This window comes from Myxine glutinosa, chromosome 2 (assembly GCF_964187855.1).
Source record: "Myxine glutinosa chromosome 2, kmMyxGlut1.1, whole genome shotgun sequence".
Lineage (NCBI taxonomy): Eukaryota > Metazoa > Chordata > Myxini > Myxiniformes > Myxinidae > Myxine > Myxine glutinosa.
In genome coordinates this window covers 120,238,638-120,255,718 of record NC_136262.1, presented here as the reverse complement: position 1 = coordinate 120,255,718, position 17,081 = coordinate 120,238,638, and the positions used below count along the sequence as shown (strand labels likewise).

Genomic DNA, 17,081 nt, shown 5'->3' with positions numbered 1-17,081 from the left:
ATGAAGAGGTGTAAAGCAGGCCGGCGAGGCAAGACAAACGACAACAACAACACCACCACACCAAACAACCTACACAATGAAGAGGTGTAAAGCAGGCCGGCGAGGCAAGACAACGACAACAACACCACACCACACCAAACAACCTACACAATGAAGAGGTGTAAATCAGGCCAGCGAGGCAAGACAACGACAACAACAACAACACCACACCAAACAACCTACACAATGAAGAGGTGTAAATCAGGCCGGCGAGGCAAGACATACGACAACAACAACACACCACACCAAACAACCTACACAATGAAGAGGTGTAAAGCAGGCCGGCGAGGCAAGACAACGACAACAACACCACACCACACCAAACAACCTATACAATGAAGAGGTGTAAAGCAGGCCGGCGAGGCAAGACAACGACAACACCACTACACCACACCAAACAACCTACACAATGAAGAGGTGTAAAGCAGGCCGGCGAGGCAAGACGACGACAACACCAAACAACCTACACAATGAAGAGGTGTAAATCAGGCCGGCGAGGCAAGACATACGACAACAACAACACACCACACCAAACAACCTACACAATGAAGAGGTGTAAAGCAGGCCGGCGAGGCAAGACAACGACAACACCACCACCACACCAAACAACCTACACAATGAAGAGGTGTAAATCAGGCAAGGGAAGCCAATCCAAGCAACGACAACACACTCAATCGAGTCCCCATGTTACACACACGAAAGAACCTAAATATACACAATGGAGAAGAAGATCATGCCATCGATAACAACCTTTGGGCCCGAGAATAAACTCAATGTTTATCGTCACAATTACCTTTTCCTCCTCGAGAGTTCATGAACAATGTATTCATAAGGTCGATGAACCTTTCCCCAGAGGAGGCAACTTGTCACCACACGGTGTCACAGCAGCCTCCAGGTGCGCCATGTTAGTTACAATGAGTGCTGTGTGCGAGGACAAGGCAATTAGATGTCCTAATTATAATAAATAATACTTTGTGTCCAAACAAAGGGGGGGGGCAAGTACATTCAATACCGAGGGGAAACCACTACCGAGGGGTGTGGGGGGCAAGTAGAATCACTACTGAGGGGAGTGGAGCGCAAGTAGAAATACTACCCAGGGAGTGGGATGGGGGAAATCACTACCGAGGGATGTGGGGGGCAAGTAGAATCACTACTGAGGGGAGTGGAGCGCAAGTAGAAATACTACCCAGGGAGTGGGATGGGGGAAATCACTACCGAGGGATGTGGGGGGCAAGTAGAATCACTACTGAGGGGAGTGGAGCGCAAGTAGAATTACTACCCAGGGAGTGGGATGGGGGAAATCACTACCGAGGGATGTGGGGGGCAAGTAGAATTACTACCCAGGGAGTGGGATGAGGGAAATCACTACCGAGGGATGTGGGGGGCAAGTAGATTTACTACCCAGGGGGTGGGATGGGGGAAATCACTACCGAGGGGTGTGGGGGGCAAGTAGAATAACTACTGAGGGGAGTGGAGCGCAAGTAGCATTACTACCCAGGGAGTGGGATGGGGGAAATCACTACCGAGGGATGTGGGGGACAAGTAGAATTACTACCCAGGGAGTGGGATGGGGGAAATCACTACCGAGGGATGTGGGGGGCAAGTAGAATTACTACCCAGGGGGTGGGATGGGGGAAATCACTACCGAGGGATGTGGGGGGCAAGTAGCATCACTACTGAGAGGTGTGGGGGGGCAAGTAGATTCACTACTGAGAGGTGTGGGGGGCAAGTGGAATCACTACCGAGGGGAGTGGGGGGGGGCAAGTAGAATCACTACCGAGGGGAGTGGGGGCGCAAGTAGAATCACTACCGAGGGGCTGGGGGGCAAGTATAATCACTACCGAGGGGAGTGGGGGCGCAAGTAGAATCACTACCGAGGAGTGTGGGGGGCAAGTCGAATCACTACTGAGAGGTGTGGGGGTGCAAGTAGAATCACTACCGAGGGGAATGGGGGGGGGGGGCAAGTAGAATCACTACCGAGGGGAGTGGGGGGGGGAAGTAGAATCACTACCGAGGGGAGTGGGGGGGGGGGGAAGTAGAATCACTACCGAGGGGAGTGGGGGGGGGAAGTAGAATCACTACCGAGGGGAGTGGGGGGGGGAAGTAGAATCACTACCGAGGGGAGTGGGGGGGGGGGGAAGTAGAATCACTACCGAGGGGAGTGGGGGGGGGCAAGTAGAATCACTACCGAGGGGAGTGGGGGGGGCAAGTAGAATCACTACCGAGGGGAGTGGGGGGGGGGCAAGTAGAATCACTACCGAGGGGAGTGGGGGGGGGCAAGTAGAATCACTACAGAGGGGAGTGGGGGGGGCAAGTAGAATCACTACCGAGGGGCTGGAGGAGGGGGCAAGTAGAATCACTACCGAGAGGGCTGGGGGTCAAGTAGATTCACAACCGAAGGGAGTGGGGGGGCAAGTAGAATCACTACTGAGGTGTGGGGGGCAAGTAGAATCACTACTGAGGTGTGTGGGGGGCAAGTAGACTCACTACTGGGGGTGTGGGGGGCCGTAAATCACTACCGAGGGGAGTGGGGGGCACGTAGATTCACTACCGAGGGGGCTGGGGGGCAGGTAGATTCACTATCGAGGGGTGTGGGGGGCAAGTACATTCACTACCGAGGGGTGTGGGGGGGGAAGTATAATCACGACCGAGGGGTGTTGGGGGGCAAGTAGAATCACTACCGAGGGGTGTGGAGGGGCAAGTAGAATCACCACTGAGGGGGTGGGGGGGAATCACTACCGAAAGGGGAGCCTTTGATCTACCTAAGGGGGGGGGGGGGCGTTTGAACTACCGTGGTCGATAACGCATGGTACAGCCGCCATGGGAAGCAAACTAAGCTGATGCTCCGGGCGTTCTCACGTCGTCCGACTAACAGTTCATTGTACCTTGTTGCCCTGATGAAAGGTAAACATCCCAACGGGCGTCACTTTGCTTCCCACGACGCTTAGAAACGCCTTGATAAAGACCATTTGACTTAGCGCCGACGCACACTAACTAACACCGGTCTCAACTCGTCCTCAACACAACACCTCTTCAGGTCTCAACTCCCCAAAACACATTTGCATCATCGCACAATAGTCTTGTTTGTTTGTTTATTTATTTATTTATATATTATTATTATTATTCCATTATTTGCTCCACCTGAAGTACCTGTAACAACAACGTTATCATGTTTTCATTTCAAAACGTCATCACGTTTTAATCCACCACGAGATATGAAAATGTATTGAAATTTAACACTTGGAAAACAAGTTTGAAATCATTAGCATTAAGAGTTTAGAAAAAAAAAGTCCGGAAAGCTGTTCTTTGCGTGACGGACCGACAGACTGACGGTCGGACAGACTGACAGACGGAGGGACGACGTGCAAACCCAAAGTCCCCTCCGGTGTACACCGGTAGGGGACTAACAAGCATTCTGAGTATTGCGCTGCAATACATGTCCCCTACCGGCAGTCTGTCGTCCGGAAAACTGTTGGGGAAATTACCAAAGTTCAAAGTGCCATAACTTTGTCAAAAATGATCGAAACGTCGTGAAGTTCGAACTTGATCTGTAACTTATCATGAGGAAACCATGGACCAAGTTTGAAATCATTAGCGTTAAGCGTTTAGAAAAAAAGTCCGGAAAACTGTTCTTTGCGTGACGGACGGACAGACTGACAGACGGACGGACGGAGTGCAAACCTATAGTCCCCTCCAGTGTACACCGGTAGGGGACTAATAAAGAAAATATAACCTGGTACAGTATTGACATTCTTCTTCCTCTAATCAGTTGACCTTTCACACGCTAAACATACACCGAGCTGTAGTGAACCATTTCGACCTTTGACTATTGACGTGACTACCATTTGCTTGTTCTTCCCCAACCCAGTGATTTAAACTGAAGGAAAAAATTCACGGCTATTTACAAAGTCCACGTTACAAAATTCACGGCCATTTACAAGATTCACGTTACAAAATTCACGGCCATTTACAAAGTCCATGTTACAAAATTCACGGCTAATTACAAGATCCACGTTACAAAATTCACGGCTAATTACAAGATCCACGTTACAAAATTCACGGCCATTTACAAAGTCCATGTTACAAAATTCACGGCCATTTACAAGATTCACGTTACAAAATTCACGGCCATTTACAAGGTTCACGTTACAAAATTCACGGCCATTTACAAAGTCCACGTTACAAAATTCACGGCCATTTACAAGATCCACGTTACAAAATTCACGGCCATTTATAAAGTCCATGTTAAAAAATTCACGGCCATTTACAAGATCCACGTTACAAAATTCACGGCCATTTACAAGATCCACGTTACAAAATTCACGGCCATTTACAAGATTCACGTTACAAAATTCACGGCCATTTACAAAGTCCACGTTACAAAATTCATGGTCTGTCCCATTCGTAATTAGCATCCACGTTACTTACTACATCCACGTTACTCCATCAATGTTACTTACTTATTTGCATTGTAGTTCAAGAGTTGTTGTCATGTTTGTATTACATCCATACAATGGTATTACCATGATCCGCATGAAAGGTTGCAATTCATCAACAATAACACACACAGGTAAGCCCGCCATTTTACAACTGCACCACCTCGTGTCTGGGAGCCCCACCAACCAGGGGAATCTGGATCACTCTGATCTGGGCAATCTGAATCTGGATCTGGATCACTCCATGTTCCTTATTTCACTAAAAAACATTTCCTAGGGTTGGGGAATTTTTCATGTCGGTCGAAAAGTGTATGCAGAGGTATTTTTTTTAGTTCGGCCTAATCATCGTGAATGAAAAATTGCCTCCAGTGCAGCGCAGTGGGTGCAGAGAAAATGAAAACCACTAAATTTCCTAATAGAGCTTAAACACAACACAATGAAAGATGCACAACTTGGCATTTTCAAAGACACAATACATAAGGTCCTACAACACAAATAATAACTTACACATTGGTTAAGAGGAAATAAACAAAACGCAGATCATAGTCAATGTTTAAACATAAATGGCCACACATGACACTTCCAAACACATCTTCATGCCAGTGACAGTGGCTGCACCTACATCCTTATATAGAGAGAAGACCCCACTCGATCAATAAATCCTTGCTCATCAACCAGGAAAGGTCCCACACTGTTTCTTCCTCAAGATTAGCCAGAACGTCTGCTAGCCTCAAGACCAACATCTGGAGGAACATGGTCTTTACCTTGGCCTTGCCGAGCAAATGTAATGTATTCTGGATTCCAAGAGCAGATGGCAAATTAACTTTCCTTGCCAAACTACACAGTTCAGAGAACATCTTACCCCATTTTGTCTTTAGAAAAAGAACATTTTTATTTTTTTATATTTTTATTATTTTTATTTTTACATTATTTCTTTATTTTTCTTATTTTTATACAAAGATATTGTATATATCCCATTTTTTTTTGGACGAAGTTACCAAAGTTACCGCTGTGTTGCATTGCTAGACATAACCATTTTGTCTGAATCTCATCGTTCCCCTGCCCTTAGAAATCCTGATTGGTTGAGACGGTGTAAAAATTTGCCAAGTACTGCTAAACCGAAGGTGTTTGGAAGTGCAAGCTATATGATTTGTGTTCTACAGTGTTCAAATATATAATTCCATTGAAATAAAAGATTTTAAAGGATGTAGAAAAAAAACAAAAAAACCCACCATTGATGCAGCGTCTTTTACACCACATTATTTAACACATTTAATTAATTATTTGTTCCTGTTGTTTGTGTCCATTATGAAATCCTTAAAACTAAGTTTCCTGTTTCAAATGATTTTCAATTTTGTTTCATTCAGACAAGCAGAAAGACAAGCAACTGCTGTACCGCACTGTGCGCATGCTTACTCGGGACGAGATTAGATAGCATTTGCCAAATTCAGAGCCAATGCACTGTCAAACGGCAGGTTCATGTTCCAATTTGTGTACTACAGCGATAAAATAATTATAATCGAAATCATGTAGTTCCTTGAGACAGACAGTGAACCAACACGCGATTTTCAAACTGACATGTGAATGCTAAACAAGGCCTTGTGTGTGTGTGTGCGTTTTCAGTGACTCGGTTGTGCACGATGGGCACTTTTAACGAGCCGTTACTAGCAACAAGTCTAATTCAAATTTGCTTTTAAACGTAATTGTCAGCATTTAAATGAAATAGTGGCAATTTCAAGATTGTTAACCACAATCGTTCTGTTCCTTAATGAAAATCAGATTCATGAAAATAGATCAATATGCAAAATATCCATGGATGAGGTGTTGAGTTCGTACCATTTCCTGTTAATACAATTACCATGGTTATAACACACACACACACACACACACACACACACACACACACACACACACACACACACACACACACACACACACACACACACACCTCCTTTCACCAATATATACAAATATATAGTACAATTTATCTTATGACCCCAGAAACAAATTAAAATATATATAATAATAACCATCACAGCCCATACGAACCTCGAATTCCTCGAACCATCCCACCCTCCCCCACTCCTTCCAAACAGGAGCAAGAGTAAATATCATCAATTTAAAAACTTACCCTGTACATTGAAAAGTCCCAGGTATGACCCTCGCATCAGTGTCAAGAGGTACAAAAGTTTTGTTTGAACTCGCCATCTACAGTGGCCTGAAAAAGTATTCACCCCCAACGAATAATGCCACATTTAGATGAATTACAAATTATGTAGAAATTTTTTTACAAATGAACTTTTTATTCATAACTGAAGTGTTCGAACTAAACACATAGTTGAAGGAGGTCACATGTGAGGAATACCTTAAAAAGTCATGTACAAATCAAAATTCACTGGTTGTAAAAGTATTCAGCCCCTTAAGTCAGTACTGGGTGGAAGCACTTTTTGCAGCAATGACTGCTACGAGTCTTTTTGGGTAGGTTTGCAACTTTGCAGGGAGATGGTGAAATACTTGCCCTTTCTTCACGTGAAAATGGCTCCAGTTCTGCAAAGTTTGATGGGGATCGTCGATGGACTGAAATCTTCAAGTCTCGACATAAATGTTCAATTGGGTTCAAGTCGGGACTTCGACTGGGCCACTCAAGAACATTTATTTTCTTCTTACTCAGCCACTGCAGTGTGGCTTTAGAGCTTTGTGCTGAAATATCAATCTCCGACCAAGTTTCAGACTCATGGTAGGTTTTCATCAAGGATTCTCCTGTACTTTGCACCATCCATTGTCCATGTTATCCTGATAAGCTTGCCATTCCTTGCTGATGAAAAGCAGCTCCATACCATGATGATGCCAGCACCATGCTTGACAGCAGAGATGGCATTGAATGGGTGATGTACAGTGCTAGGCTTGCGACAGATGTAACACTTTCAACTTTACACGAAAAAGTTGAATTTTATTTCTTGTCTGACCACAAAACCTTTCTCCACATGCCTGCAGTATCTTCGAGATGCCTTTTCACAAACTACATACGAGCTTTAAATGAGTCTTTTTCAGTAACTGCTTCTTTCTTGCCATCTGTCCATAGAGGCCAGCTTTGTGAAGGGAACGGGACATTGTTGATTGATGAACACGAACCCCCATCTTGGATATAGAGCCTTGCAGACTTTTCAAAGTCATTGTTGGATTTACAATGACATCCCAAACCAGTTTCCTCCTTGGCTGGTTGCCGAGTTTGGATGGGTGTGGTATGATACGTCTTCCACTTCTGAATGATGCATTTCACCGTACTCAACGGGATAATGAGTGACTTTGAAATCTTCTTATAACCCTCTCCTGACCGGTGCTTCTCCACCACTCCATCTGACTTATTTGGAAAGCTCCTTGGTCTTCATGTTTGTCTTGTTGGCTAACGAAGCAAGTTTCACCTAAGAACTCCTGAAATAAGTGGGGGAGCTTAATTATGAAAGTTAAACCACTGATTACATACATGTGAAACCTATTACACTTATTTTGTAACCTTCCAAGCAAATAATTTGATCCTGAAGTGATTTTAAGCCAATTAGGCAAAGGGTTTGAATACTTATGCAACTGAGAATCATCTAATTTTCTCTGTTCATGAAACTTTTTCATAATTTATCTACATTTTAGCTTTATCACTTTGGAGTAGTTTGTGAAGACTATATATATTTAGTTTGATTTGAAAGAGTCATAAAATGAGCTCAGGTGGCACCAAAATGTGAAAACTTTGAAGGGGTGTATACTTTTGCAGGCCACTGTATGAAACTTCGGCCTTTCATGGCCCACATTGTCGTGGGTTTTGCAGTTGGGGTTGCAGGAGATCAATCTTTTGGACAAATCGATCAGAAAGTTCTCCGAATGTTTTGTTGTGCAGAGGCACGCCCCTTTCTCACAGGTACATTTCCAAGCATGTTCGCCTTCTCTAATGGCTTTGTGAGCTGTTTAAACATGCTGCAATCCTCAACATGCTACAATCCTAATCTGGCACGTATGATACATGTCCAGACTGCACCGATGTCCCTCGTTACTTTGTGTTTCTGCACGTGTACAGAAACCCAGCAATATAGGGCGGATTACATAATTTTGAAATATGTGTATTGCTTAACCCAGTGTTACACTATGTACACAGGATAACACGTTTTCGAAAGAAGAGTTCATTTTCACCACCAATACAGCACTCGCATACAGTGCTGTGGAGTACACTATGGGCCGGGGTTCCCACGTCCCACATCACGCTCATCACCGAGACATAGCCCAAAGTGCTGTGCTGAACATCATCTGTATTGCCCATAAAGAGGCCAGGTGAGGCAGGGTGTGCTCCTCGCTCACCATAGATCATTTCTCCAACTCCAACAATGTCTCTTTAGCCTGGTGTTGGCTTAGCGGTTAGGGTGCCGGCTTGGGATCCTAGGATCCTGGGTTCGAATCCCTGTCAATCGTTGAATTAACACCAGGGGGGTTGACTCAGCTTGTCATCCTTCCGAGGTCGGCAAATCGAGTACCAGTTTACTGGTAATTCCCTGTCGTAAGAGGCGACTAACAGGGTTGGTGGCAGGAAGGGCATCCGGCCATAAAACATTGCTTCAAAAAGGGGACCATGGTGCCCAAAAAAAGCCAACCCCTGCTCTGTGGGAAAAAATGGCCTCTAAAGGTGGTTCAACAATGTCTCTTTGCACTCCCAACACTTAGCAATTCTCCTGTCTCAGCAGTCTTTCAGCAACAAGCCCCATCCTCATTAACCTCCTCAGATGAAACCTTCTCTCTCCATGTCATGTTTTATATTCTCTCCTGATTTTCCAATGACTCTGCTATATCTATCGAATCAAACTCTTTTCAAGCTCGTGTTACTTCACCTTCCTACAAAAAATATTTTTACTCAACCTCTGTGTGCTTCGTAAAAAGCCTGACATTTCCTTTCATTCCATTTAGATATTCAGTCTTAGGCTTACACTAGATGTGATTTAGATATTCTAGGTGTGCTTGTTCGCATATATTATGCCACATCTCGCATTTATAAAGGTATGCAGCAAGATCTTTATTATTTACTAGCCGAAACCCGTGGAACATCCACGGAAGGGAGGATGTGGTGTATGGATAGAGTGTACCATTATGGATGGCATATGGGATTTGCTTGTCCGAGTAAGAGTTAGGAAGAAAGATGAGAATGAAGAGTGCGTATATGAACAACGATCGCCGACACCGGCACAAATGCATGCTCTGGATTGTCCACTCAGTGGACGGCTTGCTTTCGCCTTCGCCTGTCCAATCAGCGGACGGCTTGCTTCGCCTTCGCCCAGCAGACGCCAATACGATGGCGTCGTATCGGCAGTTAATCGGATGCTTTTGGGCCCCAACGTCGGCTAATTCAGATTTTTCGAGTATGGCTGTATGTGATAAACAAAGAGCGAGGTTCGTAGATCGTAAATCCATTAGTGCCGTGGGCATCGGGTCACTGGGTGCGGCGTAAAAGGGATAACAAAGTCGAGTCCTTATGCTATTATTATATAGATTATAAAAGGAGCCGTGTCTGTCTGTCGTGTTATAACTTGAGAACGGATCAATGGATTTCAATAAATCCAACTACGGTGGATTCGGGTAACTCCCGGGAGTGTTTGTGATCCAAAATACTTTTTTTTTATGGGTACATGGACACGCGTGTCAAAACTGAAAATGCCAACATGTGACGTCGGTTACCCCTGCACGGAGAGCAGGATCTCCCAGGAATCCTTTTTTAAATTTTTTTATTTCCCCATAGATTAGCCATCGCAGCAAAGATTGGTATTTCTGTCAGCGAAACGACGGGTCTGATATTCTAATAAATATTAAAGCACAACAGAACAACCCTCAAAACCATCTTCTGAGACTGTGGCATGCATAATTTTCAGCAATGCTGTACAGGTACATTGATGTCAGACAAGCATCAACAGCCTGCTAAACCAAACATGTGCACAGCCACACATAAAGGTTTAAAACAAACCGAAGAGAGAAAAATAATTTAATTGAAATAGCGATGCACCCCAAAGAGGAAATGTTGTGCAACAAGATTGCACATCCACTTTTGGAAATGAGACGACTCTGCAGCCAGTGCACAACATGCAGGCAAAAGGGGATCAAGCAGAAGCAGTCTTTGCAACATGCCGAGGGACACAAAACAGGAACGAGCACGACACATGGAATGTGATAAACAACACAATCTGTGGTCAAACCGTACAGTTCAGGAGTAATCACATACTGGAGGTCCGTGGTACAAGTTGAACAAATCTACTCCTTTAAAAATAGTGCTCCTTTCACTTTGTGTGTGAGATAAATTGTCCAAGGAGTGTTTGGAAGAGCTAAACTAAATGTTGCTTCCGATTACAGAATAATATTTTGAGAAAATTATTCAGTTCCAAAACTACGAGCGTTTTCTCACAATTAAACTGAGTTTCACACTGCAAATGCTCACCTCACAAAAACAGTGGAGGTAATGGCAGCTCGATCATGAGAACAGACCGAGGACAGCCATAGGTGAGTCGGGGAGAGAGTCTGCTGTACACAATGACGTCTGAGATTTCCTCTTATCCGGCTATTTCATATGTTGTGTGATCGTGTTTATCATTGCATTGTTCATTATTTGACAATTGGTCACATTTTGTATTGTGGGCCTTCATTTAACATTTACTATATTGTCCTTTTCCCTTCCTCGCTACAATCAGCCTTGTTATTCCAACCAAAGTTGGACCTGCACAAGGATACATGCGGTCTTGCATTTTATTTTAATACACATAAAGACTGATGAAAGACCTGGCCTCAAATGGCAGCTTGAAAAGACACCACCAGACTCCCTGTGACCGCATGGAAGGGTACGTATTGGTGGACAAGGCAGAGTTTAAAGTAAATAAGAATTTAAAAAAACCCAGTAAAGCTGGATTGGAAGTTTGTGTGTGCAAAAGGAAAGTGGCAAGGGGTCCACGTGTTGAAAGGCAAAGCCTGCAGGGAGTCCGCACCCGTGGAAAGCGAAGCCTGCAGGGAGTCCGCGCCCGTGGAAAGCGAAGCCTGCAGGGAGTCCGCGCCCATGGAAAGCGAAGGTCACACGGAGTCCGCGCCCGCGGAAAGCGAAGCCTGCAGGGAGTCCGCGCCCGCGGAAAGCGAAGCCTGCAGGGAGTCCGCGCCCGCGGAAAGCGAAGCCTGCAGGGAGTCCGCGCCCGCGGAAAGCGAAGCCTGCAGGGAGTCCGCGCCCGCGGAAAGCGAAGCCTGCAGGGAGTCCGCGCCCGCGGAAAGGGAAGCCTGCAGGGAGTCCGCGCCCGTGGAAAGTGAAGCCTGCAGGGAGTCCGCGCCCGCGGAAAGCGAAGCCTGCAGGGAGTCCGCGCCCACGGAAAGCGAAGCCTGCAGGGAGTCCGCGCCCGCGGAAACCGAAGGCCGCAGGGAGTCCGCGCCCGTGAAAAGCGAAGACCGTAGGGAGTCCTGGCCTACAGAAAGCAAAGGATGCAGGGAGTCCGGGCCCGCAGAAAGCGAAGGCCACAGGGAGTCCGCACCCGTGGAAAGCAAAGGCCACAGGGAGTCCGCACCCGTGGAAAGCAAAGGCCACAGGGAGTCCGCGCCCGTGGAAAGCGAAGGCCGTAGGGAGTCCTGGCCCGCGGAAAGCAAAGGATGCAGGGAGTCCGGGCCCGCGGAAAGCGAAGGCCACAGGATGTCTGCACCCGCAGAAAGCGAAGGCTGCAGCGAGTCTGCGCCCGCGGAAAGCGAAGGCTGCAGCGAGTCCGCGCCCGCGGAAACCGAAAGCCTCAGAGTCAGTGAGTGAAAAGCGGTCAGTGTAAAATTTAAAAAACCGAGAACAATGCGACTGTCGCCAATATGCCTCTGCAGGCTCGGACAAGCAGGGCACTAGTACAATTCAGAGATCAGGCACGGCTCGGACAGGCAGGGGACCAGTACAATTCAGAGATCAGGCACGGCTCGGACAAGCAGGCATGGCTCGGACAGACATGGGACCAGTACAATTCAGAGATCAGGCACGGCTCGGACAAGCAGGGCACCAGTACAATTCAGAGATCTGGCACGGCTCGGACAAGCAGGACACCAGCACAATTCAGAGATCTGGCACGGCTCGGACAAACAGGGCACCAGTACAATTCAGAGATCGGGCACGGATCGGACAAGCAGGCACGGATCGGACAGGCAGGGCACCAGTTCAATTCAGAAACCAGGCACGGCTCGGACAAGCAGGCACGACTCGGACAGGCAGGGGACCAGTACAATTCAGAGATCAGGCACGGCTCGAACAGGCAGGGGACCAGTACAATTCAGAGATCAGGCACGGCTCGGACAAGCAGGCACGACTCGGACAGGCAGGGGACCAGTACAATTCAGAGATCAGGCACGGCTCGAACAGGCAGGGCACCAGTTCAATTCAGAGATCAGGCACGGCTCGGACAAGCAGGCACGACTCGGACAGGCAGGGGACCAGTACAATTCAGAGATCAGGCACGGCTCGAACAGGCAGGGGACCAGTACAATTCAGAGATCAGGCACGGCTTGGACAGGCAGTGCACCAGTACAATTCAGAGATCAGGCACGGCTCGGACAGGCAGAGCACCAGTACAATTCAGAGGTCAGGCACGGCTCGGACAGGCAGGGGACCAGTACAATTCAGAGATCAGGCACGGCTCGGACAGGCAGTGCACCAGTACAATTCATAGATCAGGCACGGCTCGGACAGGCAGAGCACCAGTACAATTCAGAGATCAGGCACGGCTCGGCCAAGCAGGCACGACTCGGACAGGCAGAGCACCAGTACAATTCAGAGGTCAGGCACGGCTCGGACAAGCAGGCACGGCTCGGACAGGCAGGGGACCAGTACAATTCAGAGATCAGGCACGGCTCGGACAGGCAGTGCACCAGTACAATTCATAGATCAGGCACGGCTCGGACAGGCAGAGCACCAGTACAATTCAGAGATCAGGCACGGCTCGGCCAAGCAGGCACGACTCTGACAGGCAGGGGACCAGTACAATTCAGAGATCAGGCACGGCTCGGACAAGCAGGCACGGCTCGGACAGGCAGGGGACCAGTACAATTCAGAGATCAGGCACGGCTCGGACAAGCAGGGCACCAGTACAATTCAGAGATCAGGCCCGGTGGACACCATTCATGGCGGGACAACAGATCGACTCACCGCTTAAAATGTTCAATTATTTTCTCCTCACGGACGTTTTCAGGCAGGTTTCCCACCCACAAATGTCGCGTTTCTCGCACCATCGCGGTTCTTTCTCGTACACGAGGGTGGAGGGAGGGGCGGACGATGGGGAGCGCAAGCCCTGAGCGGGAGAACAAGCCGCCGTCTCAGGTCACAGGCGGCACAGTTGCCTCGTATCGACCGCGTTGTCGGCCATACGAACGTCTTGCGTCATCACGTGAAGATGTCAAGCTCGTCCAACGTCACGTGACCCCGTCATGCATGACGTCTCGACGCACGCTGTCATGAAATACGTCCTTACGCGATGTCGTCATGTACGTGCCATACAATATTTGTGAGGTGAGGCCAGGCAGGAACATTAATTAGACGGGGAAAAAAAAACTATATATCATATGTACATACATGACACACACACATATACATATATATATATATATAATATAAATAACAATAAATTCCGTTTTATTAACATAAAAAGAATACAAAACCATACCCGAAGGCTAAAATGAAAAACGGTCGGATACGTATTTTAAAGTGCGGTATGAAGTACAACCCGAGGAGTACTGACGGTTCGACATCGTCAAATGAGGAGAGGAATGGAGATTAACAACATTCACAAACAGACGGGTCTCATCACATGTAATGTTACAAACAGACGGGTCTCATCACATGTCATGTTACAAACAGCCGGGTCTCATCACATGTCTTTACAAACAGCTGGGTCTCATCACATGTCATGTTACAAACAGCCAGGTCTCATCAAATGTCATCTTACAAACAGCTGGGTCGTGTCAGTCATCAGGTCATGTTACAAACAGCTGGGTCACATCACAACCCATGTTACAAACAGCAGGGTCTCATCACAAACCATGTTACAAACAGCAGGGTCTCATCACAACCCATGTTACAAACAGCAGGGTATCATCACATGTCATGTTAAACACCCGGGTCTCATCACATGTCATGTTACAAACAGCCAGGTCTCATCACATGTCATTTTACAAACAGCCGGGTTTCACCACATGTCATCTTACAAACAGCCGGGTCTTGTCAATCACATGTCATGTTACAAACCACCGGGTCTCATCACATGTCATGTTACAAACAGCCAGGTCTCATCACATCATCTTACAAACAGCCGGGTCTCATCACATGTCATGTTAAACACCCGGGTCTCATCACATGTCATGTTAAACACCCGGGTCTCATCACATGTCATGTTACAAACAGCAGGGTCTCATCACATGTCATGTTACAAACAGCCGGGTCTCATCACATGTCATGTTACAAACAGACGGGTCTTGTCAGTCATCACATGTCATGTTACAAACAGCTGGGTCACATCACAACCCATGTTACAAACAGCCGGGTCTCGTCAGTCGTCACATGTCATGTTACAAACAGCCGGGTCTCGTCACATGTCATGTTACAAACAGCCGGGTCTCGTCACATCCCATCTTATCAAATGATCTGTTGTTTGTGGTGTTTTCTGAACTTGTTCCACATGATACATGATGGAGGCCTACTCGTTAAAAAAAAAACGCTGCAGTGCCATTATATATTCATGACCGTCAGTGGGTTGGGTAGGGTTCCAGTTGTGCGAGTTCCGGTTGTGCGAGTTAATTGTCTCAGGTTCGACGACTGCCGGTGGGATCGGTGAAGGTAAGTTCGTCATTCCCTTTTCCCTCGCGTGTAACGAAGGTCCGCCATTGGATTGAACGCCTTGGAGTTAAAGCTCGTTTGGTCATCCGTCTCCCCCTGCGGTGCTCACTACAGGGTAGACACACGACAATACTTTACTCGGGGTACAAATACAACTTTGTTTGGGGGGGTAACATAGGCTATGTGGCCGCGGCCTCATGCGGGGGTCTTGGGGGTTGGGGGAGGGGCGTACATTACCTATGTAAATGTATACCGTGCAGTGCCACCTGGTGATGGTGGCAGAGGGTATTACAATCTCCTTTTAAAACTTGGCAACACCGAGGTTAAAACACTCTTTACACGGGTAAATTTTTTCTCCTTCTCATTTCCCCTCCCCCAAAATGGAGGGGCCTGTCAAGGCCACCCCCACCCCCCTCCAAGAAGTATGTATATGTAGTATATCTTTCCCCTCCCTTTCCCCTCACTTCTCGCACCCTTCCCCTTCCACTCCCGCCACTCCCTTCCTCAACCCCCTATCTCCTGCCTCCTCCCTCCACCCCCCCCCCCCGCCCTCCCCCAGCAATTCCGGGTACTCCTGCTAGTATTAAATAAAATATGTAGTGTAATATGTATTCCTTATTGGTCCCTGGAATGATTTTATTATGTTAATAGAATCATTCTCGGGACTACGTATTACACTAAATATTAAAGATTTTTTTTGGAACACACATAATTGTTCTTTGGATTTGATAAAATGTAACTTTAAAAGGTCTTAACCGAAAAACCAACGATTCAATGTTAACGCAACCTGGTGGCATATATATGATGGAATATATTTTGGGAATTCGGATTTCATTTCAATGTTGTCGTTTTACAGGAGAATAAACCATGTACAGTACTGTATTGGTTATTATTAAATCTCCAAATTACCAAAACGTGCGCTATGATAACTGTTATCACATCAGTGTAACTAGTTTGTAAACAACGTGCCTCAAACAGCTCACGTTAGCCCCGCCCACCGCAGAGCGTCCTTCGTTTCCCGGCAACCATCATCTCCATGGCAACGCTGCGCTTGACCGTACAGCTAGTGTTACACCGAATCCCGAATATTCTCATTCTCTGTCTCTCTCTGTCTGTCTCTGTCTCTCTCTGTCTCTCTCTGTCTCTCTCTCCAATTTGTGGGGGTTGTGGGGTTACAGCTCGGCCCGGGGGTGAATGAAGCAAGCCCCATGAGTGAACGGATCAACGCTGTAGCCCCAGAAAGCCTAAAACTCCAAAGCGTCATACAGGTGAGCTGTTAACATCGCTATTCTGTAACATACTACACTTCGCCTTCAGTTCAATCACTTGTAATATGAATCAGTGTTCATTGCTCCACAGATATCCAGTGACACTGTTGAAGGTTATTCCATGTAGTGATTCCTTGTTTTAATGATAAATTGTTAACGTTTGTTGTACAAGTCCCACACGGTAATATGAATGTCACTCAGGTATGGTCTGTAGGTATCCAGTGGTTCCAGAGATTCTGGGTATAATTTCTTCCAGTGTGAAAAATGGTTTCACACACCTACTCGTTTTTACCTGTATTGCCCAAGGTGGACCGAAGATGTTTTCAATCCTGTCTGTCTGTCTCTCTGTTTGTCTGTCTCTCTGTTTGTCTGTCTCTCTGTCTGGCTGCCTCTGTTTGTCTGGCTCTCTGTTTGCCTGTCTGGCTGCCTCTCTGTTTGTCTGTCTCTCTGTCTGTCTGCCTCTGTTTGTCTGTCTGCCTCTGTCTG

The 17,081-nt window shown here is 46.9% G+C and overlaps 1 protein-coding gene across 6 annotated transcripts in view; it reads right to left on the bottom strand.

Moving 5' to 3' along the window:
* SPEN (spen family transcriptional repressor) overlaps positions 1-13,867 on the bottom strand; it is a 125,873-nt gene extending 112,006 nt beyond the window's left edge. For 5 of the 6 annotated variants that reach the window (XM_068107254.2, XM_068107256.2, XM_068107253.2 and 2 more), the window contains exon 1: positions 13,645-13,853. In XM_068107254.2, the coding sequence (XP_067963355.2) occupies positions 13,645-13,727 (83 nt within the window). In that variant the 5' untranslated portion in view covers positions 13,728-13,853. Of the gene's footprint in view, positions 1-13,644 lie in introns of all 6 variants that reach the window. The other variant, XM_068107252.2, reaches the window with a different exon arrangement.
* Between the last annotated feature and the right edge of the window lie 3,214 nt (positions 13,868-17,081).